At 35.5% G+C, this 25,137-nt stretch overlaps 3 protein-coding genes across 4 annotated transcripts; all 3 read right to left on the bottom strand.

Moving 5' to 3' along the window:
- Positions 1-1,185: 1,185 nt before the first annotated feature.
- On the bottom strand, positions 1,186-9,062 carry LOC138306780 (uncharacterized). 2 transcript variants are annotated; one of them, XR_011205915.1, is made up of 4 exons: positions 8,001-9,062; positions 7,183-7,265; positions 3,641-3,866; positions 1,186-2,464 (listed from the first exon to the last, which is right to left on the bottom strand). XR_011205915.1 is itself a non-coding variant. In XM_069247262.1 (4 exons), exons 1-4 carry the CDS (start codon positions 8,095-8,097, stop codon positions 2,430-2,432), a joined length of 357 nt encoding a protein of 118 aa, XP_069103363.1. In that variant the 5' UTR covers positions 8,098-9,062; the 3' UTR covers positions 1,186-2,429. The 2 variants fall into 2 exon arrangements, 1 of the variants encoding a protein (XP_069103363.1); XM_069247262.1 differs by having other exon boundaries at positions 3,725-3,866.
- Positions 9,063-12,384: 3,322 nt separating this feature from the next.
- Positions 12,385-15,543, bottom strand: LOC138306668 (cysteine-rich motor neuron 1 protein-like). The gene is made up of 5 exons (XM_069247111.1): positions 15,421-15,543; positions 14,617-14,808; positions 13,638-13,802; positions 12,821-13,015; positions 12,385-12,475 (listed from the first exon to the last, which is right to left on the bottom strand). Exons 1-4 carry the CDS (start codon positions 15,458-15,460, stop codon positions 12,822-12,824), a joined length of 591 nt encoding a protein of 196 aa, XP_069103212.1. The 5' UTR covers positions 15,461-15,543; the 3' UTR covers positions 12,385-12,475; position 12,821.
- Positions 15,544-16,449: 906 nt separating this feature from the next.
- On the bottom strand, positions 16,450-24,291 carry LOC138306666 (cysteine-rich motor neuron 1 protein-like). Its single transcript, XM_069247108.1, has 7 exons — positions 24,117-24,291; positions 21,686-21,844; positions 20,494-20,718; positions 19,889-20,065; positions 19,002-19,241; positions 18,093-18,284; positions 16,450-16,762 (listed from the first exon to the last, which is right to left on the bottom strand). The coding sequence occupies exons 1-7, from the start codon at positions 24,202-24,204 to the stop codon at positions 16,623-16,625; spliced, it is 1,221 nt and encodes a 406-aa protein (XP_069103209.1). The 5' UTR covers positions 24,205-24,291; the 3' UTR covers positions 16,450-16,622.
- Between the last annotated feature and the right edge of the window lie 846 nt (positions 24,292-25,137).

Genomic DNA, 25,137 nt, shown 5'->3' with positions numbered 1-25,137 from the left:
TTTCTCAAAATAAAATTTCAACGCAAGTGAATAGAAATCCAAACAATAATCCGTCCACATATCTCCACGTATATCATCGTACTCGATGCACTCAACTGACCATATACACGTGACTATAGTACCTGACCCGAACGAGCGACAACTATCAAGGACCCACACGTGTCGATTTACATGTACGTGTAAAACCTAGTGTATATTGAAGTGTTTTATTAGTTCGTATTGGGCATATCTTGGGATAAAGCTGACAACACATTCATCCATTACTTCAATGGAATATTGTCCGGTGAGTGCAGTGTTTATTTTCAATTTGACATTGTTATTTGCAATATCGGGGTATGTGTATCTGAGACAAGACATGTTTAGAATGGCACACGTGTGTCAAGTGTCCCGTGCTTTATATAGGGGGTTGGCCAGTGAAGGTACTAAGCAGAGCAAAAGAAAAATGGTTGCCACTTCCTTAGATACCGAACTGTCATAACTAGGGATGTCTCAGAAACAATTTTCGAAACAAATATTTCGTTATCTTTTTTTTTTAATTTCATATGCATGTTTTTAACTTGCACTGTCAGCTTTAAGGTTAAAAAGCTGTGTGTACATAATTAAAAGCCTGCACATTATTTTGCTGAATTTTCCAAATCTACTGTACAGTGCTACCTCTGATTGATCAGACTGACGGAGTGAAACAAAGGGAAATAACTCTGAAAGATCAGACTGACGGGGTGAACCAAAGGGAAATAACTATGCTAAATCACACTGACTGACAAAATGGTTATGTTTTTTTGCTAAACTGTTTGCTAATGCATTGCAAAATGCCATGTGGACAGCAGTAATTAATTATTTGCATAGATAATTCAGAAATCCTACAGTGTTGTTTTTTTTTCAAATTTCAGTTTTCCATTTTTTTTCTTCTTCAAAAAATCATAACTTTCAAAATAGCATGGTGAGGTATTTTTTATTGCTTATATGTTCAGAGGGTTCCTTTAGGCAAATATTATATAAGAAGAGAAACGGCATACAATGCTCCTGTCTTCCAAACAGGCCAGAAAAATAACGAATGAATCCGTCCATATACAGATACATAAATCAAATCCCAAACGGACGCTATTTTGTTTATCTGCCACCCAGATTGCATTTATATCTCCAATAATTGCAATACAACAAATCTTTAATTGTTAAAGAACCATATGAAGAACAGTAAGTAATAAAGTCACTCATTCATCCCACACGTGCGTACTCATTATATACTATATAACATAAAATATTTTGGGTCACTTTCTCGCTTTAGATCTCTGACATATATTCATGGTCGTTGATGGAGCATGGATAGCAATAACATAAACACGAAATTCGTTGTTTTTTTGGTGGTTTCCCAGTAACTACGAAAACAACACTGTATGATACACAGTAGATACACGGTCATAAAGAAGACAAATATGTGTATGGTCATTATAACTATTTCACTTCCTGTAAAAAACTCTAGAGCTTGCAATAGCAAAATATGATCCACTTCTCAGTATCCCTACAGCACTAAGACATCGTCCAGTGATTAGGTTTCTCCTGTTATCTGATCTGATATAGGATGAATTTTATTTCTTTAAACCAACTTATTTCACATGGGATCAGATTCCGCTGAGTGAGGTTTTATCTGTAAATCGCTAAAATCAATTGCTTTGAATGAGTTGCTATGCATGGTAACGTGAATGTAAATTCGCTACGAAAATACATGGATTGACATTAGTTTGTACAAATGTATATTTATCTTTAATAATTTAACAAATTAAGATTTATATCAATGCGCTAGTCCCTTAGTTCTTAAAGCAAATACAAAAAAAAAAAAAAACATTCACCATTGACTATATATTAGAATCCAGGATATCGCCGCCATTAGAAATGGCTGTTTTGCTCAATAATCACGTGAACACCTGGTGATTAAATTTGATTTATTAATCACATTGAAATGTCATGGCTGGTTTTCACATGTCCAATTGTATCACGCGACAATGTCATGGCTAGTTTTCACATGTCCAATTGTATCACGTGACAATGTCATGGCTGGTTTTCACATGTCCAGTTGTATCACGTGACAATGTCATGGCTGGTTTGAGCATGTCCAATTGTATCATGTGACAATGTCATGGCTGGTTTCACATGTCCAATTGTATCACGTGACAATGTCATGGCTGGTTTGAGCATGTCCAGTTGTATCAAGTGACAAAGTCATGACTGGTTTCACATGTCCAATTGTATCACATGACAATGTCATGGTTGGTTTAACATGTCCATTTGTATCACCTGACAATTTAATGGCTAGTTTTGACATGTCCAGTTGTATCACGTGACGATGTCATGGTTGGTTTAACATGTCCATTTGTATCACCTGACAATTTAATGGCTAGTTTTGACATGTCCAGTTGTATCACGTGACGATATCACCCCAGAGCGACATCATTATAAAATATAGGCCCTGTGGAAATGTAAAAGAGCATTATTTTGTACTGAAACTAGTGCATTTTATAATTTGTACCAAAACCAGTATATTCTATATTCTGTACCAAAATATTTCGTTAATGTATGGTTTTGGTCTATACAACAGTATCAATCAAACTTTAGATATAAGTAGTTGATATGAAGTGTTTTGTATACACGGTATACCTTGTCCAAATAGGCCCTTGTCGATTCCGGATCCCTTTGTATTCCGGCGTTATTGTATATGTACTGTCCTTCTTCATTTATAGTAATGAACACCTGTGCAATCTGACTATACTGGCCAAATACATTTGTATGCTAGTTCTGTTTAGATAATTTACAATGTATCATAAACAAGATTATCATAAAAAGTAGTGTGGATATATTGATATAAGTTATTTTGCATTTGTAAGTTGAAGATCTCTGACGGGGAATGTTGTAAATACAAAAATAGATAAATGATCGTTTGACTTAGAAGGCAGATATTTCAATGGTAAGCAATGAACATACTATTAAGTCTGGTAATTACACCATTTTATACCATAAGAACATTCCTTATCGCGCCAATGCCATAGTGTGATGTCAGTAGACTGTAAATGTACACGTATTTTGTAATTATCTGACAATGGCATTTGTTATCGCGCCGTTAATGCGAATTAGCAAATTCTGCAGAAATAAACCACTATTTCTATTTCTATATATTTACAGCTTGCACTGACATGGACTCAATAACCATGCTAAATAGTTTTATCATTATCAGCGTATAACGATAGTACAACACGTGCGGCGATTCTATTGTTACGGGAATAGTCGCTGGCGTAGCAACGTGGGGTCATGACCCCAATTTTGGTGGGAACATATGAATGAGTCGATTCCATTCAGCTGTTCAATCGAATTAGTTGACGATGACGGGAGAAAAAAATACGGGTATTTAAATAAATGATATTAATTTGAGTGAAAAACTGTAAATATAAGGAATGTATTTTGATTTTGTTGAGGTTATTAGGGTATAATGATAATGGAGCCCATGTAAATTTTATGTAACCCGGCGATTTACACGTGCTCCATTATCATTATACCCTCATAACCTAAACAAAATAAAAAGCTATTTATTTAACTATTGATAATAAATGACGTAAAAAACTTCTTAAATGAATAATCTAATCACACGTACCGTTTCTGGCATATCACACCATGAGATAGATCGCAATTGACATCATGCCATTGATAAGACTCTGATGTAAGTAAGACTACATACTGGATCTCGGTGTTGTAAGGTTGACCAGGGCTCCAGTTGGTGTACTCAAACTGCCATCTCGATCTCCTCCAATACCACTCGTCCCTTGAGCTGGCACGACGGTATCCACCGATGAAATACCCTCTTGCTTTCTCCGATTCATCTACACTCAAGACAAAGTTAGTTACCATCTGAAGGATTACGTAATAAAAAAGACGTATTCCTTTATTAGTAGAGTTATCCAACTGACGTAGATAAAGTAAAGAAACTGTGCCATCGCACTAATGCAATAGTTAACACATATATGTCATTTAAATATCATACATTTATTCACTGTGTTTGAGGTTAATACTTTAATCACAACCCCTTCCAATAAGGCTTAGGATGTACTTCCGGCAAGGAGAGGAAATCACACCGCCCGACATTCGGCCTTGCATGGTACAACTATCGTTCGTTCTCCGTAAGATACTATTACTCTTGCGATATTCGCACGATGTCCGAATAGACCGCTTTTCGTCCGGACATCATATGATAACCGACCGATTTACATTATTTGTTCGGTCGATATTCACTTCCTCACCGGTCCACACAAAAAAATCTTTCGAAACAGACACCGTACGATTACCGTACTGCCTCTTTTTTATGTAAATGATGTTTGACAAATTTTTTGACCGGTGGTATCCGATGTCGGAAAAATGGTAAAACCAGCGGTGTACTCCCGATTACCCTCTATCTCCGTATATCGGCCGATTATTGTGACTAAATCTTACTTGTTGAAATTAAGAACAAATCTATTCCCCGAGTTCGAAGGCAACATTTCGATTAGAAAACTCAGCATGCAAACGTTTTGTTATACATTCTATCATATATATACATACGAAAACATCTTATTCATTACAAATGTATAATTATAATGTATGGTAAGATATGAAATGAATGCAGCAATTTTAGTTTTGAAACGAGATATAACTTAGAATAAATTAATTAACTGGTGATCAATTAATGATTAACTATTCGGCAGCACACAGAACGATAGAACATTGATAAAAAAAGCAAAGTTATTTTTTTTATTGCTAGCGTCTGTTTTTCATCTCATGTAACAGATGCCGAGAAGTAATAAGTGTTCCGTACATCGGCGGAAGTTACCGAGTAGTGCCGAATATTAATTCAGTGAGACGCCATGATGACGTAAGCAGTCAACATTGAACGGCCATCATTTTACGGGCATAAACATTTGAAATGTAAGGCTGGTTTTACTATATAATAGTATAGGCGATGCAAAGTGAATGTATAACAATGATAATTTGGAAAGCAAGAAAATGAATTCAATCTTTTTGAGAAATATGAGCATATTAATCACGCGGATATATATAAACTACAGAAAAGCAGTAATTAAGACGTGTAATCGACCTGTTTGGAAGTGGATACGGCGATATTTCTTCCCGACTTAATGATGTGACTCGAGCCGAGCAATCTGAAAACAGATTGATAACTGTTTTATTATTACTTTTATAAATGTACACTATAATGGAAAAGTATTAAATCCTTGAAGGAGGCTCTCCTCTTCACATTGTTTCAGGACACTTGTATTCCATTGTAAGGAAGTTGAAGTAGGTAAAGTATTTTCAACTATTTTCACACGTAACTATTGACACATGTTGACCTCAAACTCAGTCAACAAATGTTAAATGTTTTAAGACCGACGGGAAAGAGCTTTGGCTGTTGGCTGATAAAATCCTTTCGCTTTATTTGAGTACGATTTTGTAATGTTATTAACATGTGAGTACATTTGTACGTCACAACATGCAAACGTCGACCTCCTTTTAGGTAGATACGGGGATTTATCAACTCGAACCTTTACTTTTCTTACATTTTGTTACCCTCGGGTAGAATATATCTGTTTTATTTGTTCTATAATTACGATTTGGTTAAAATATTTTGTCTATCAATTCATCAACCGAAAAATTATTTTTAAAATATTTCTTGTTTTGTGTTTCTTAATTAAGAAACTTTGAAAACATTCTATATTTTATAAACATGACTTACTTTTCAAATTTGCTTGGATAAATATTTGTATGTCTTCGCTGGTGATCTCCACTACGAAGGATTCCCAGGAATTGCATAGAGCCTACGATTATACAGGTAATATAGTATGTGTAATCAACTTGACGATTTACCTTTTATTATATAATTATCAGTGAGGGTACGATTTATGTAATACTATTGTTACACCGAAGTGTTGTATATTCAGTAGTGCCCAAGTCAACATCGAACCTCGATATATGACTTTTACGTCTTTATGTATTTGAGATACGGCCGCGGTGGCAGAGGGGTTAAAATGTCCCGACATATTACCATAATCTCTCTCCATCTGTAGGTCAAATCCCAGTTGGGGAAGTTGCCAGATACTGACCGCTGGTCGGTGTTTTTCTCCTGGTATTTCGGGTTTCCTCAAATCTGACACGTCCTTACATGACCCTGACTGTTAATAGGACGTAAAACCAAACAACACCAACCAAAATTAGAAACGTCGCACTTAGAATCATTACATAAACCGTACCTTTACACCTGAAGAAAACGTTAAAAAAGCAAAGATATAAGATCATAGATAATTACCTTATTTTTTCTTCAATTCAAGTAGTTTAAACTAAAATAGCCATTGTAATTGAAATAAGTTGTACACATAATGTACTAAATTTTATTTCGGCCAGTTTTCGACATCGGTTTTGATAGTTTGCAAAACGTTAAACTGTGATTATCGTGTTTTTGGTTTATTTGCTTGTTTTATAGGCCGCGGCGAAAATGCGCACTGTCACAGCTTCAGAATCAGTTTTTGTCTGAAAATGATTATCTGTAAATATATAGTTATCAGAGGAGACTGATGTATCAGTTAGTATTGTCTGATTGTAGGAAACAAAAGAAAAATGTTCAAAAGCAACGTATAAGTATTTGTTATCAGTTACAATGATATATAACGGGAGCTATTCTATTCAGCTGCCACCCAAATTGCATTTATATCTCCAATAAATGCAATCTAACTATCCTTTAATTGTTATATTTACATTTTACTTTTTATTTCAAAGTTAAACATGATTTAGATTTGAGTGAACATTTGAATTTCCCGCTGCAGCCATTTCACGTCAACAGCCAAGTTCAATGTGATAAAAAATAGTCCATATAAAAATGAAAAGACCACAAGGTTTCAATGTTTTTCAGTTGCTTTTCAATTTACTTTCAATTATCTAGACATTCAAAAGATTTTTTTTTTATATATTCATAACCAAACTGGTTCATTCAACTACAATGTCAATTTTCCCGGGCGGACTAACATGGTTTCAGTAAACAAGAAACACATCCATTTATATAGATATTACTACACCAAGACTAGGCTGCATTTATTGGCACATAATGCAGATCATGATTATCATTAGAGTAATGGGAGTCGCAGTGGCAAAATATAGATATAACTTTATACTCACCGATTGTCCTCTCCAAGTCCCTCTCCTGTGTATGAACATGTAGCAATAAAACACATAAGCTACCCAACCCCTCTCACAACTTCCTGTTAAACATACATATACAAAGTTCCTTTAACCCCTTAACTCCCAGATACGCCAAACTACGTCAATAACGTGTCGGTGTTTAAAAAAATCGTCATAACTCACTTATTACAGGAGCTGTGTTTTACGGTATTTTACTTATTCATCAGATTGATTTTAACTGCTATAATATAAATATTATTTAGAAACATATGTAAATGGATAAAAATAAGTTGGTCAATACTAAATAAAGGAAAATATACATGTACATTTACTTACATTATCATAAAACTGTATTGACATTTCAATCTGCATTTTCATATTTCATACATAATATATTTCCTTTTGGGTAGGTATTGATTGTTATCCTATATTCTTTTTATGAGATTAACGTCTTTTAATGATATTTTGTTCTTCTGAGGAAAATTAGATCATTCCAACAGAAGGTTTGACCTGAAGTACAAAACACTTTAATGACCTCTGATCTACATAAAGAGATTGATATTTTTATATCGGATGTTTGGCTAAAGAAGTATTGGTAGCATATTCACAAATAAAAGCGTATATATTGGCTAATATATTGACTTTGGATTGATTTATCCCAACCCTTAACTTTGCAAAAGTCTTAAGTATTAAGATACATATATCTAATACCTTTACCGAGTAGCCAGGACTATGGGATGTTTAGAATACACAGCAGCAAGCATTGTATACATTGTGTTATAAACAATAGTATAAATCAACATGTTGTCACATACCTTTAATGGAAGTTTTGAATTCCATCAGTGTTTGTTTGATAGCTACCAATTTTGTTTGAACTGCTCCCAAGGAAATGTTCAGGTCTTTATTCTGCATTTTGATATTTTCCAATTCAGTATGAACCGCTTCCAAGGTAATTTCCAATTCTGTTTGAACCGCTCCGAAGGAAATATTCAGTTTTTTTTATTCTGCAAATTAGTTGTTTCCAAATCTGTTTGAACAACCTAAACCGAAGCGTTCAGTTCCTTATTTTGCCGTTTGATAGTTTTAACCGTCCTTTAACAATTTTCAGTGCAACCTCGACCTCATCGTTCTGTCGCTTGCCTGCAGGTGACCGCGGATGAGAGGCAAGACCTCCTTTAGACGGTCGTTTGTCCTCAGTGCCGTACAGTGATCTTGTTTGTGGTCAGGTAAAAGATTCTGTTGGTAAGAGATGTTGATAAAAGTAAACAGAATTGTGATGCTGTATAACCACCCCATGTTTACAGAGAGTTGGTACCGATTGGTTTGTAATCTAAAGTCGCGATTATTAGAGATGAAAAGTACTGTCCTTGTCTCTCATAAATAATATGTTTGATAATGAGCGTGCCGGTGAGCGTGGCGTTCTGTTGGCGGTATCTGTTCGATAATGAGCGTGCCGTTGAGCGTGGCGTTCTGTTGGCGGTATCTCCGGTGAACCTTCTATCGAATTGTGAAGTCAATCACAGTGTTGTACAACCAGTTACATGAGTTTGAATATTTTTGTATGATTCATGATATGTCATTGGACATCACGTCCTCATCAAGTATCATTTAGCAATCGTGTTAAGTGTTCTCTCTTAAAACTATCAGACCTCGTGATTATAGTATTACGGATTTTAAAATGATCTCGTCGGTCTATTTGACAGTTTATCTCTGTATAACATCAATAACAATAATTACACCTCCATGATTATACTGCTATCATAAAATATATAGAGGACCTTACATGAGTGCCTTTGTATTTTGAAACGAAACTTTATAACTTGTTTCAATAATTTCATAGGCTATGACCCAATTGGATGTTTGATAGTTTAATAAATGTTATTTCCATATTATGGTACAAGGAAGTAATTCCAACCGTGTGGATAAAACAAAATTGTCAAATTTTCGAGGCGATCTGCCCCTTTATCAAGACATACAAAACGAACACGATTACATAATAGGATGCCAACAGCAATGCGGGATAAAGTAGACAAATAATCGTGTTAAATAAAGGGGCAGATCGCCTCGAAAATTTGACAATTTTGTTTTGTCCTCATGGTTTGAATTACTTTCTTGTTTCATATTTTCCATTTAAAGTAATTCGTATCTAACAGACTTACGCTTACGTTTGATTGGATCCCGTGTCATCTAGAAAATCCTGTTGATATCACTTCTTTGACCCTTATTTCCATATTACATGTACATCGCAACGCATTCTGTGATGGCTATGATATCGTAGTAACAGTTTGTTCTATTTTGGGTAGTAATTCTGTGATGGCTATGATATCGTAGTTACAGTTGTTTCTATTTTGGGTTGTAATTCTGTGATGGCTATGATATCGTAGTTACAGTTTGTTTCTATTTTGGGTAGTAATTCTGTGATGGCTATGATATCGTAGTTACAATTAGTACTAATTTGGGTTGTAATTCTATGATGGCTATGATATCGTAGGAACAGTTTGTTCTATTTTGGGTAGTAATTCTGTGATGGCTATGATATCGTAGTAACAGTTTGTTCTATTTTGGGTAGTAATTCTGTGATGGCTATGATATCGTAGTTACAGTTTGTTTCTATTTTGGGTTGTAATTCTGTGATGGCTATGATATCGTAGTAACAGTTTGTTCTATTTTGGGTAGTAATTCTGTGATGGCTATGATATCGTAGTTACAGTTTGTTTCTATTTTGGGTTGTAATTCTGTGATGGCTATGATATCGTAGTAACAGTTTGTTCTATTTTGGGTAGTAATTCTGTGATGGCTATGATATCGTAGTTACAGTTTGTTTCTATTTTGGGTAGTAATTCTGTGATGGCTATGATATCGTAGTAACAGTTTGTTCTATTTTGGGTAGTAATTCTGTGATGACTATGATATCGTAGTTACAGTTTGTACTATTTTGGGTTGTAATTCTGTGATGGCTATGATATCGTAGTTACAGTTTGTTCTATTTTGGGTAGTAATTCTGTGATGGCTATGATATCGTAGTTACAGTTAGTACTAATTTGGGTTGTAATTCTATGATGGCTATAATATCGTAGTAACAGTTTGTTCTATTTTGGGATGTAATTCTGTGATGGCTATGATATCGTAGTTACAGTTGTTTCTATTTTGGGTAGTAATTCTGTGATGACTATGATATCGTAGTAACAGTTTGTTCTATTTTGGGTAGTAATTCTGTGATGGCTATGATATCGTAGTAACAGTTTGTTCTATTTTGGGTAGTAATTCTGTGATGGCTATGATATCGTAGTAACAGTTTGTTCTATTTTGGGTAGTAATTCTGTGATGGCTATGATATCGTAGTTACAGTTGGTACTATTTTGGGTAGTAATTCTGTGATGACTATGATATCGTAGTAACAGTTTGTTCTATTTTGGGTAGTAATTCTGTGATGGCTATGATATCGTAGTAACAGTTTGTTCTATTTTGGGTTGTAATTCTGTGATGGCTATGATATCGTAGTTACAGTTGTTTCTATTTTGGGTAGTAATTCTGTGATGGCTATGATATCGTAGTTACAGTTTGTTCTATTTTGGGTAGTAATTCTGTGATGGCTATGATATCGTAGTAACAGTTTGTTCTATTTTGGGTAGTAATTCTGTGATGGCTATGATATCGTAGTTACAGTTAGTACTAATTTGGGTTGTAATTCTGTGATGGCTATGATATCGTAGTAACAGTTTGTTCTATTTTGGGTAGTAATTCTGTGATGGCTATGATATCGTAGTTACAGTTGTTTCTATTTTGGGTAGTAATTCTGTGATGGCTATGATATCGTAGTAACAGTTTGTTCTATTTTGGGGTAGTAATTCTGTGATGGCTATGATATCGTAGTAACAGTTTGTTCTATTTTGGGTAGTAATTCTGTGATGGCTATGATATCGTAGTAACAGTTTGTTCTATTTTGGGTAGTAATTCTGTGATGGCTATGATATCGTAGTAACAGTTGTTCTATTTTGGGTAGTAATTCTGTGATGGCTATGATATCGTAGTAACAGTTTGTTTCTATTTTGGGTAGTAATTCTGTGATGGCTATGATATCGTAGTAACAGTTTGTTCTATTTTGGGTAGTAATTCTGTGATGGCTATGATATCGTAGTAACAGTTTGTTCTATTTTGGGTAGTAATTCTGTGATGGCTATGATATCGTAGTAACAGTTTGTTCTATTTTGGGTAGTAATTCTGTGATGGTATGATATCGTAGTTAAATTATCTTGCGGCTACCTTGGTATCATAATGCTACTTATATGCTCGCCCTAGTGGCCGAAACTACACTATCCCACCCTGATACAAAACGATATTCGTCGGGAAATTCCGTCAGCTAGACGTGGTGGAAGGCAGCATGCTTTATATGAACAGTGTGAATAGTGTGATCATGCAAACTGCTATACGAACAGTTTATTAAATATTTTACGTAAAATTTACAATATGGTGTTTATCTCCTTTTGATAATATCATCAGCCTACAGTCTACAGCATGCAGCATCTCCACTTCCGTAATGAAGAGCGCTGTCATGGAAGACTATTTGATTAAAGAAGGGGGATATACAGTTACACGAAATTGGGCTTGATTATAGCACTTAACACAACAAATTTTCAAGTTTTCAAGTGGATATCAGTTTTTAACAACCTGCGAAAGTGAGATATGACCTTTCGGCTCAGGTTGATGTCGCTTCCCCCTGAAAATAGGTCGATATGCATATAGAATAACTATGCGGGACATTGCAGTTGCAGCAAATCAGAAGAGAGCATTCATAAAAAACAGTTAGTGTAGTGGCTCAACGCTGGATTTATCAGAACATCCGCATCAGGCGTCTGTGCCATATCCAGTGTAGTCATTTCCAGCCCAGCCAAGAATAATAATAATACTTATAACGGACTCAAGCAGATGCCTACATATCAGACAGCGAAATTCAAAATTATCAAACCCAATATTAAAAAAAATATTCTGGTTGTCCCCGGTGTTAATCTAGTCGGGTTTCAAAGTTTTCATTATTGGTGATGTGACGACCTTATTTGGCAGAGAGTTCCAGTGATTTACCACCCTTTATTTAAATACAAATTTTCTTGCATATAATTGACATGTTCCACTTTCAAGTGGTAGACTGTGACTTCATGTTCTCTTGTTCTTGTTCTTTTAAATTCATAACAAAACTCAACCCCCATTCAACAGTTTATTTCTAAAGAGACTATTATTTTGAAATCCACATATGCATAACTGCACTGTTTCTCATTTATGAAGGACACTCGACCTGAAAACAGAGGACGGGGTAATGTTCATATCTCTGTAAGAAGAACACTTTAATCCAAATACACGAGTAGATTAAAACCTAATCCATTGAAAATGGTCTATTTTTATAATGTGCGATGGTCTTCACATGGTATGGCAGTACACAATTGACGAGATCGTAAAGAAAAAGTAGTATTTTTTAAAGGAAACCCATGACATTTAAACGAAAACAGAAAACAGAATTGTATTACGTTGCAAACCTAATTCAAAACAAATGAAGAATTTGATATAATGAGATATATTACAATGACGAAATAAGTTTGTTGACCTTGATATAACCTTTGTAATAAACCTTGACCTATCGTACCTCAGCCTATATCGTTTCTACAGACACAGAATGTACAGTCGTCTGGATCTACCAAATATTTCCCGCCACACTGAGCAATGCAAATTTTGGTTGCCAGTGCGCAATCCCGAGACGCAGTCGTGCTCTTTCCGGTAGAAGTCGGAATGTGTGGTGTTGAAGTCTCTGTAGTGGATACCGCCGTATCTGTTGTAACTTCTAAAATCAGATTTCATATATTAATAACCACTTGTGATATGAATCTTCGTAAAGATAGCCGTCTCATTCTGACGCATTTCTCTGCCAGATCGCGTGATTCTCCGCCCCCACTCTTAGACCTCTCACGCGCTTAAACATCTGCGCAATCGAGAGTTATTAGTATGCGTTATTTAACTTGTCTCGCAACCGATTAAATTAATCATAGTTTTTACACATAATATATATATATATATATTTATTGTTTGATGCAATATTTTGTATCTTTAAAGGAAATCGAATACACTACGATACTGCAAGCCTTATTGTATCTTATTTATGTTAACCAATACTTTTTGCGGCGACTACCTTCACGTTATCATACCAAATATTTTTTTCATTGCGAGTTTTTCCTCTATTAAGAGCCAGAACATCTCCCTGATATGTTAAATTGGCTTGTAGTTGCCGGGATTTTCTCATAATTGTAGTTTCTATTTTCTTTCAGTTTTACAATCGGCTTCCGAAGATACAGTGTAACTTGCTAGACATCCGTTGTAAAATAATGTGCAAAAATACTTAAAGACAGACAGGGAATACGCACTAAACACACCAGAAATTAAAATTGGAATAAATCGCGGCATGGTACCTGCAATAGTCGTAGTGGGTCTGGCGGTCTGATGGGCGTGGTCACACATGCAAAACTCACATCCGGTTCCGCCTTTAACGTATGCGTCACATTCCAACGTACAGCTGGCTTGACTGGGGATGCAGGCGTGCTGGATGTGATGGTGTATCGTCTGCGCAGCTGGATCTGTAACCAAACATGTTTTTTAGGTAAAGAAATATTTTATGTGGTACCGGGCATGTATTTTTCCCGAAAGATGGTTAAGAATTATTCATATAAGTTTGTACTTTTTACATTCTTGATAAGGTTTTGCGTTTTTTTTTCATATTTTCCGCAAACTTTGATATGAGCTTTACTGCACACTTGTTTCACTATGTCGTCGCCCATGAATGCCACATATGACAAATATATGTAGGTATACGTCAATGCCAAACCTTGCCGTCCATCGAGTGTTGATGTCACATCCCAATGAACGATTGAATCTACATCATTGATCTTATCATCCATGTAACAACTACAATTCAAACAATTTGCTAATGAGAATGTTCTACTATGGTACAATTGTTCTCTAAGCCTGCGATTATGGTTTTAGCGAACTACATGTAATTTTAAATACGCTTCTAACACACCTGAACATTACATATAAATACTATGACAGGCCATCAGCGAAGACTGTTTACATGTTCAATTTGACTCCATTTTTTAAGGTTGTCATTTTCAATCTACTTTTGGTACACTTGTGTTTTCAATTTACACATATGTTATTGACAAATATATGTATTTTTGTCATTGATACACACTCTAAACAATTGTTTACCAAAACTATACACACATGTTACAGAGAGATGACTTCTTAACATAAATAAGACCTTAATCGCAGCCCATTCTTCACCTCATATAGTTGGGGAGCGGAAACACCATACTACAAACTGGAAGCAAAGACCCGACACAATGTTTTCGCTCCACAATCTTAGTCTGACGTCATTATTACGTCACTTACTTGTGGCTGTTGACATCTCAGCACAGTGACACAGTGGACAACCATGGGTGTCCTTGGCGAAGCCGTTCGGACATAACCCTGGAGAGATTGGACAGTAGTGATGCAGACCAACACATCCCGAGGAATCTGAACTGAAACTTCCTGGTCCGAAATGTCCCCCCTGGAACCCGTCCATGAAGAATCCTTCAGTAACTATGAAAAGTGGTAAACAAGGTTAGTATCTTCATCGACCTTGTCCTTCAGAAAGCCTATGTTACTGGATTAAATGGAGAGATACTTTTATGCTTGTTCGTTCCCTCTTTCCATATTGAAGAAACCTCTCCCTTGCGAGTATTTACCATTATGAAGGCATTATTTCAAGAGCGAAACTCATGTTTCTTTTCTCTCTGAGAAGTATGACGTTACACTCTCCAATATGTGACGTCAAATCAATACCTATACGCAAGGACAAATAACTCTGTAATACGGAAATCCAAAACAGCCGAATACTACGGATCTCTGACATCATTAATATTACTAAAAACATCCACCTTGATAAATAAACGAGTCGAGTAAAATAAATCAAGCTACTGTCTCTTCTTTATCCCTTGAACGTTTGCAAATTAGTGCGATAACATTAAGCTTCTGTCAGATAAAGATTACGTTCATCGTATCACTGGAACTTTTGAACCAATCGGTAATAGGTTATAAGGTTACTGAATAGATATTCTTACATAAGTTTTATACGAAATTCTCAATTGACTAAAATATATTTAGATAGGTATGCTGAAAATCTAAATGAAGATTTACTAAACTGTTATTTACCTTTGAGAAGTGTCAGTACAACAACTACCGCGTCCTTCATGTTGAGACAAGGAACACCACGTGGACGATTACAGGCCAGATTGTGGTACCGTCACAATATGCTATTTTCCCTGAAATTCGAAACTAAACCTACCATTATATACCGGCTTTACAAACGTAAACGATGATAGCGCCTCCTTGGTCAGGTTATCACAGCAGGTGGGCGACATCGTGATGTTGATATCATAGGGTATCTCCACCTGGTCAACTGACGGCCATGTCTAAAGGATCACCTTGTGTAGATTACAATTTATCAAATCATCATGTCAATTTCCGTTTACTGATCTTTTATAGGGAACAACCAACTTAATGAAAAAAGATCATCGAAGTCCATACATGTATGTATACAAGATTGAGCCAGGATAGAATTTTAACCCGGCCGCTGCTGGATGGCTATTTATTAATTTCAGAAGTAAAAATGTTTTCTGGCAAGTAATTATTCCTAGATAACTATGATATAAATTTGGAAATTCAAATTGAGATTTGGGTTAAAAATATCAATTTTGATAATGAATAAGTAAAAAACATTACAATTTCATGATTTTTTAGTGCAAAATGCGCATGATTTCAACATGGCTACCCAGGTTGGAGTTTGAGCCGAGTTTGACCCAAGCTTTTTTCCTTTTTATTGTTATATGGGAACCTAGACTTTAATTTTAGAACATAATAGTTAACTAATATCCATTTGTTTTAGTAATACATTACAAAACTTTAACAAAATTTACCACTATGGTCTATGTAAAAACATTAAGTTGGTTGTTTTCTTATAATTATGATGACCGCACATACAGTATGTTTTGTTATATTTGTTCTCCATGAACATCAAAATTGATCCGTGCTTCATGTATGTGTCTGCCTTTGCGCGATTGGCTCCATGCAGTTTGGGAGATTTGCTCAAATGTGTTTTAGTGAAACAATTACATGTACCTCTTGTTTCCTTTTATATATGATTGAAATCATCTTTTATTAAAACAAGCAATACGGCCAAAATAAACAAAACATTTAATTTATCAACTTTAATACAGAACATAACGTGACGCTAAAACTATGTACCCTACCGTTTTGCACCCATCATCAATAAATACCATTTGTCAAGTGCAATCCATTACAATATATTATACTCTATGACAACCAGAAACCGCATCCGGAAGTGCGCTGCTTCGCTAATGTCGACATGCGCAATACTGACAGTCCTTTGGACCCCGTAGGTAGCCTGCCATACAGAAAATCCTACATGTATCCATCCCATCTACACACGGGTTCTGAAGCTGGATCATCGGCTCATCTGATTTGTGTATCCCCGCTGTAAAACAAATCATGGAACCTTTAGATATTAGACATAACTGCTATAATATATCTAAAAGTATTATAAAGCATTCTGTTGTACATAAATATCGTACCTGATGCTTAAATAGTTGGAATTAAAAAGTGACCAAAGGAAATCTTATGTATTTGACCATATGACCATAGATCCACCGCATGGTAAAAAAAGTATTTTTCCGGACGAGGACATTTTGGTACAAGCTCTCTGATTGGTCAGGAGTCAATCACAGAGCTTGTATCAAATCGGAGACGACAGACCAAAAATGGCCGAGATCGGTGATCATCTGTTCTGCATGACAATAAATGGAGCGTGGGGATCGCTAAGGGATACCAATGTGTAATTTTTATAAGTAAGTGAGTATATATTGAGGATCTGCACTTCAGGGATGCATTCGTTGAATGGATGGCAATTTTATTCGGTCTGTGCTCATAAGGGAATCGTGACCCGGGGATGTAGCGTGTACTTTTCCGACTAACGATTTTTACACGAATCTTCGTGATTCAACTTTCGATATGAAATAAAATTCGCCCATAATCCCATCATATCATATACCATAGTGACCAGTAAGGAATTGTCTTCAATGTAAGCTAAAAAAATTTCAGAATGATTTTTGTGGTGTTCAGAGCATTTTATAATTAATTAAAGGCCCAATATCCGTATCTTTCTTATTTTTTTCATGATTAAGAAGAATGTTGAAAAAAAATCCTGTTGTAAATTATGCAGAGACAGGACTAAATCGAAGTCAAGATGAGCGATTATGATTCGGAATATTTTGATAAAAATCAAATAAATATTAAACTTCGCTAGGTGGGTCCCACTTAGTCAAACAGGCCGACGTTAGCCGACATTGTAACGTCGTTGCCGAGAACGTCATGTGACTACCGTAACTACGTAACATCTGTCCGAACTCTTCCGAAAACGGGTCATGAACTTTCCGACTTCCGTTCGGCAATAATCGTAACTTCTATGGCGACCAGTTTAAAATGAAAGCATGTTTACAAGTATCGACTTTCAACAACTGCTGTACCAAAGTTATCAAAAGGCATTATAGATATTCTTTAATATATCCTAATTTCGACTACATCTACCAGTACTAACAATATTGGAGTCAAATTTAACTTGAATTTTTGTTGATAGTTACGTATAGTGTGGCTTTAATTAATTACCCCATTTTCTGGAAATGGGATACAGGGCTAAGTAAACAACCTTTCAGTATTTTTAGTATTTTTTTTATTTTGCGCGTCGTAAACCTGTGGTATAAGTAACCCTTGAGGACTGAAAAATGAACCAGCCAAGGTGTGATACTTACTTTTGTTGTACATCTCGTCCTTACAGACACAGAACGTACAATGTCGCGGGTCTGTCATGAATCCTCCGGGACATCTCAGCTGACATATTGTTGTTGCTATGATACACTCGTTTGCTACGTCAGGACTGACAGTGCTTGTGACAGGAAGTGACGTCACAGAGGAATTCTGATGTGAATCGTGACTATTAGCGGCTGTAATTTAAAACGGACAAATCAACCGTAACAAATGAAACAGAATTGATATAATAATAAAACTTGGTGGAAGAAGTTTCTGTTATTCAGTATTTATATGATATTGAAAAATAGCCTTGTTTAAATAGAGGCCTACTGGCATTAAAGCATAGTGTGCTAATGCGTTATAAGGTTCTGAGAATCGCGATAAATGATACAATTATATTTCGGCTGTTGTTGCAATATTACCGTAGCACTATCAGTGTATGCCATGGGTTAGGAGGGTACCACATGCACCCCTCAACTAAAACCTCCTAACAGAATCAAACTGGAAGTTCATCCCAACTTATGATTTGTGATCAGTGGGTCATAAGATTCAGATAAAATATTGCAACGGAGGTTGGGGGGATGCATTAGGGACCCTCCTAGCCAATGGCCTATTGCATCCACAATTCTCCACACCTTTTTACGACGTAAATACAGTATGTGTAGTTTACCCACGCCCGAAGTTATGTGTAATTTACCCGCACTTGTGAACGTTCTATGATAGTGCATCGTACATTGCACTTACAATGACACAAACGTGTTTTCATAAAACCATTTTTTTTATCTTTATCGTCTATAACAATGTCTCTCAGGATGCATTGCAGTCCCCACATTTCAATGTGTATTTCAACGTGAGGAATGCAATGAATCTGGGAACAGAATGCATTTATAAATGTTTCATTCGTGTTTTACGTTTTAATTGAGCTGGTGCAGGTGTCGGGTTACTGGTGATGGTTGTCGATACGGTGGTAGATGGCGCACACAGACAGTACTGACAACTGAGAGGTCCTCTTACATATCCATGTGTACACGTCATCGTACATACAGGCTTATTGGGGATACACGGATTAGGTAGAATGACCCCCATGGGAGTCGGTCTCGTTGTTGGAACGGTTGGTGGAATGGTTGTTTGAATGGTCGAAGTTGAACTCACTGAAATAGAATTATAACATAGTAAGATATAATATCATAAGTATTTTTTTATATCAAAAACATTGTTGCTTTGGTGCTTTAAAATAGTTCGAGAATGTCTCAACTGGCCCCAAGTTGGGCAATTATTGTGTGCGGATTATCGTATTTATGATTTGCATTTTAATGCAGGCTACAATTAAATATTAAAAGTTGTTTAATGATATAACACAACCAGTCGATATTTCCATATGTACAATGTCACCTTCATCAGACAAAGGTGTGTCAAGATGTCTTCGAAATGAAAATTGAAGATCGATGGTTTTGAAAAATGCAGAAAATGAAGAAATAATGTCTAGAAAAACCTAAAGATTAGAATATGACTGCAGTGTAGAAGGGATGGGTTACGACCACAACCGGGTGTGGGTAACACAGCTGCATTATCCCGATACCATATCAAGTGAAGATGTGAAAATGAAGATATTGATTAAATAACAATCAAACATAAGGCCAGACTATGGTGGGGAACAAGGAGTTCGACAAATTAGTATCAGCCTAAAGTGGACATCCTTCCCCTGTTACAATCGATCTGTTCGCACTGAAGACTGACTCTTCCCTTACAATTGTAACTGAAGACATACTGTCCCCTACTGTTGTCATTGGAGACATACCTGTCGTATTGAACGTGTAAACAAGACCCTGTGGGGCACATATGCAGTAGTTACAATTGGATGGGCCCTTCAGGTAGCCATATTTGCACACCAGTCCACAGTGCCGCTGGCTAGACACACACGGGTTATCCAGGACAGTTACTGGTCCTGATGTAGTCGTAGGTGGCGCTTTGGTTCCTATCAAAGAGGCATGGACGTCATGTTTACATATTCTCGTTTTCAATAATTCATTTTTAGGTTCCAATAATATCTGGAATATATTTAATATGTTTGCATATTTAATGCTCATTTCTGGTGAGATGTCAGTACCATCGAAGTAGTTTTAACCTTGTTGAAGTAGTCTGTGACAAATAAATAATAAAAAACAAAAACAAAAACAAACTAAAGTCAACCATACATTTGAAACGATTTATCATATGCAAAATGTGACAAAAATAAGACATCTTATATTTGTAATCTTTTACAGAGGATTTTTTTTCAATAATATTTTGGTGACGAGTTTGAAAATTTGGGCTTCTTTAACTCGCTATGAAGCGCAAGGAAAATTGACAGTTAATTGTTTTCATTTCAAGTATATCACAGAAATTCATAAAGATGAATTTAACCTTGTGGCGCTGATGCGCAGAAGCAGAAGTGACAGCCGTTGTTTCCGGTGAGGAAGCCATGAGGACATGTGAGTGAGCAGAACATCTGCTGTGGTTGACATGGATTGCTGAACATGCTGTACCCGGATGCAAACGACCCAGAAGTCAATGACCCGGATGACTGAGAATTTGGTACATAACTCTGAGGTGCTTGTGGGCGGTAGGGTGCTGATGTCGTAGAGACCCCTAAATGAGAAGGAAATACAATATACTTATAATACAATTAATTAAAGATGCTCCACCGCTGACAAATGGTATTTTTTCACTATCAAAAACAGGAGCAGACGATCTAGTATTTTTCTTCAGTTACAAAAGTTACTTACTTTACACCATTACCACCATTGAAAAGTTTGAGCTTCTAATTTTAATTCAAGTTAAAAATATGAAAAATAATAAATTGCATCCCGAAAAAATTCCGTTGCACTGTATCCTATATGGAATGAAGTACTGATTGCGCATGCAAAAATGTTTATGATGTTCCACCGCCGACAGAGCATAAACGATACTCGTCACTTTAACAATATTTGGTGATTAATCGTGTATTTATATATCTAATAAACACAAAATATACTACAAATTATATAGTTTGCTCTTGGTGTATGCGCAGCTCTTTATTACTTTATTAGCTCTTTAGTACTTTATTCCATATAGGCCATAGTGCCATGGATTTTTTTCGATTTTCTATTAATTATTTGTAATATTTTTTTATCTTGAAATTAAATTACATGCGCAAACTTTTCAATGGCATCTTTAACATTTTTGTATTACATTGTATATGTTTTATGAGACTGCAGTAATCATGCATTATCTCCGAATCTAAACTTATCTAAACTCGATGCCACAGACGATTGATAACATCCCCCACCCAATCATTCCGCACATCAACGAATGCTCCACTCAAGGCCAAAACGATGTCTAGGGAGGAAGACACAGGAAGGAGAAAATAAAAAAGGAGAAATAAGACATCAGGTCTCAAATTCAGTCAACTCCTTGATATAGCCGCGGGAAGCTGCCTCCTTAGTGGCAGCGGAGTCGTAATAGCATTCCATCAGTGTCACTAGCTTCACTCCGTCTGGTAGCGAGTTTGTTTACCTACAAAACCGTACCCTGGCTGTTAATATGTTATAAAATAAACAAACAAACAACAACACACCCTGTGATGGTGTCCGACACTGGCAGACAGGACAGCCGCTAGGTGTGTTTAGGTACCCGCCCGGGCAGTTTAAATGACAGTAGCTGATTGGTGGAAAACAGAACAGCCTTTCCTTATCAGATGACGATATCAGGAATCTCCTATCCGGAGGATGACACTCTGGAATGAATCAGGGAACGAAATGGTAACGTAATTAATATCGTACGTAAGTGTCTGAATTTCGATTTGAAAATCAACTCCTTTTTCTTGTACAAGGGCATTTTGGTTAGATCATATTACACGATGGCTAAGAGTGGCATTAGTGAAACCAATCTGATACTAGTTCACTGCATAAACTTATCGGTGGATAACACTACAGATGAAAATCAGGAAACTGTTATGTGACACATTTATTAATTGTATGATTTTTAATTTTAAAGCTGTATGTGCCATAACTGGGGTGGATATTTTTACATTCCTCAGTAAACGGTTCAAAGCTTTGATGAAGAAAGCTGTGACAATCATTCAACTGGTCAGACAAACAATGATAATCATAATGAGGGAAAAAAGGTATAAAGCTAGTATATTAATAATCCGAAATAAAAGTCCAAAACTAATAATAATATGAATTCAAAGTAAAATCAAAATCATTTCTATGGATGACATTGGTGACTTACAAACAATAGTTGCAACATAGAATTATGCACTGTATTTTTTGTTTTAATCCATTATACATTTATCCACTGTAAAATGGTTGTTTTCAATGCCTTATGCATGTTTTAATGAAAACATACTTTAATAATATTATTGTCCTGTGAAATGGTCACATGGTCTGACCGTATGTAATACATTGTTCATATATAATGAGTTTTGAAAGTACTGCCAAAACTTATTTTTAGCTCCTATTTACACTTGTAAAATCAAAACATATGTATTGTGATTCTCAAAATATAAATTTTGGTGGTGAATTATATATTTAAAGCTTGATTAGAGGATATGAAAATTATTGTTGCAAATAACTTTAAATGATCTACCATTTTACTGTTAGACTTCTACTACTTCGTTGGTTTTATTTCCGACATCCTCGACTTTTCCTTAACCACAAAAGCCTGACACTTCTGATCATTGAAATGAAACTGAAAAAGTATCATTTAGGACCCAAGGAACAATGAACATAATCAATAAAAAAACTTCCGATGAATGTTAAAAACTGTTTCTATGTAAAGCACACGAACGAAAAAGAATAACATCATGATCTTTATTTACTTGAGGCTATTTTAAACGAAGATGAGATGCCTTAATATCAAGAAATTCCTTTACTTCTCTTCTCCATTAGACAGTCATTACATAAAAAGAAACAATTCTTGCCATAACTTCTAATATGGTTTTCTAAGAAGTATTATGAGATAAGAATTCCTTAGGTTAAGCAATTTTTAGCAACCCATGGGATTGCAAATTGTTTCTTAAATCAACTGTCTTTTTATGGTGCCTAAGTCTTGCGATATATTTTACAAGTAATCAAAATTGCACCCTAACAGAAACATTATTAAATAGTCAATAATTCAATAGGAGTAATGTGCGATGAGTTGTAAGTTTTAAATGATATGTTTGTTGAGTTTCTTTTATAAATTTGCATATTATCTATATACGTATGTATATTCAACTACAATATACAATTTGAGTATAAAATATATAATGCTGTTAAGTAATCCATTGCTTATTGCGAAAGGACACTTTATTCAAAAATTGAATAAAACTTAATTCCTTTATTGTTACTGTGAGGATGTGTTTTGTTTTTAAAATGACTTAACATTTAACATCGACACAAACTAATGCGTTAATAAGATTTGTCTGTTGACCCGAGCAACAAACTAGATAATGGACAGAGAAGAATGATACTCGACCAACACATAATATGTGTGTCAAATATCAATTGATTGAGAACTATTCGGGGCTGTCGTTTTGAATCCTAAACTTTCTCTTCTTTGTCCATTATCTAGTTTGTTGTTGGGGTCAACAGACGAATTTTATTAACTCATTAGTTTGTAATGATTTTACAATACATAATCCGTAAGCCTGCAATATGTCTGTCAAATATACGTGTATTGTAAAATTATTTTTATCAGGTAACTAAAAAAAATATATGTGTGACGTAGGGAAAATTTGTAAATCTTAGCTTTAATTAGATACACGTAAGAATTGATGATAGATAATTATCCCCCGTGCATGCATAGCTATAGCTTGTTATCAACTTTAAAAGAATATGTTTAAGATTTTCCCCGATAGCACGGTGACATGGCAATGAGATGGAGTTTTTCTCAACTTTGCTGCAGAGAAAGGGGGATATATGTCGCTGTGTCGTACTTTTATGGACTTATACATGAATTGGTACGAATCCTTGTCGAGACAAACGGCGAACAACTAGGTCATAGAAAAAAATGCCTTTACTCACCTATCAAGCACGTGATGAAAATAAGTAAAAACGATCCTAAAGCTATATCGATATGCATTCTCAATGGTTGATGGTCGCCGAGTTTCATAACGACACATATACGTAATCGTTAGTGTAAACAGCGGATAGTTGAATAAGTACAACATTAGTAGGTCAAACAATGAGGGATATCGAACAGAACCATATTCCGCTACTTGCTAGCCTCAAAGCTATATTCCGAACGTTTAATGTTGAAATTTTTTATATAGATTTTTGAAATGCGCGTGCAGTAACAGTAGTGATGGAGTTAACAAATATATATTTTATTTTCACTTCACAGAACGTCAATGTCCCTTACTGAGCCTCTTCGTTATATTATGTCCTTATCTTCAGGCTACAAGGACATTATGACGTCATCGCCTATATATAGTACAGATAAACTTTTTCGGGCTTTCAGGGTCAATTTAGCAAAGGGAGATAATTAACATGTATATATGTCGTTACCCATTCCGATGCCAATGTCAGATAGGAACGTTCCCAATACTGGACTATGCGTGTTGATGTACTGGAAGAAACGCCAGAAAGGTGTACATGGTAACATCAAGACAAAATGTGACCTCTTCACGGGACAAGTTTGAAAAAGTTTCCAGTTCAAAAACATACCGAAGAAAATTGTTTACTTATTGATGATTATTTGTTAAAAAGACGCATCAAATGTGATAATTGTGTTCAAAAATTTTGTAGAAATGGGCGCCATCGCTAGAATTACATATCTTACGAGAAGTCAGTAGAAACGGGTTAAATCAAGTTGTTTTCAAAGATAGTTTTGAACCCCTGACCTACAGCATGTTCCTGTTGATATGTTTTCCGATTAGATTTATGTCATGTGTTTAGGGTAATTCCAGACCTATGACCCTGATATGTAGGGTGTTACTTGTGTGAAGTTAATGTTTTCTACGGTATATTGGTGTTGTTAATCTTTGTAATAATGGAACCATTTCTCTTTTTAGTGTTTTTTAACTGAAGCATGTTGTCATATAAA

Source organism: Argopecten irradians, chromosome 13 (assembly GCF_041381155.1).
Source record: "Argopecten irradians isolate NY chromosome 13, Ai_NY, whole genome shotgun sequence".
Lineage (NCBI taxonomy): Eukaryota > Metazoa > Mollusca > Bivalvia > Pectinida > Pectinidae > Argopecten > Argopecten irradians.
This window is presented reverse-complemented; position numbering and strand designations above follow the sequence as displayed.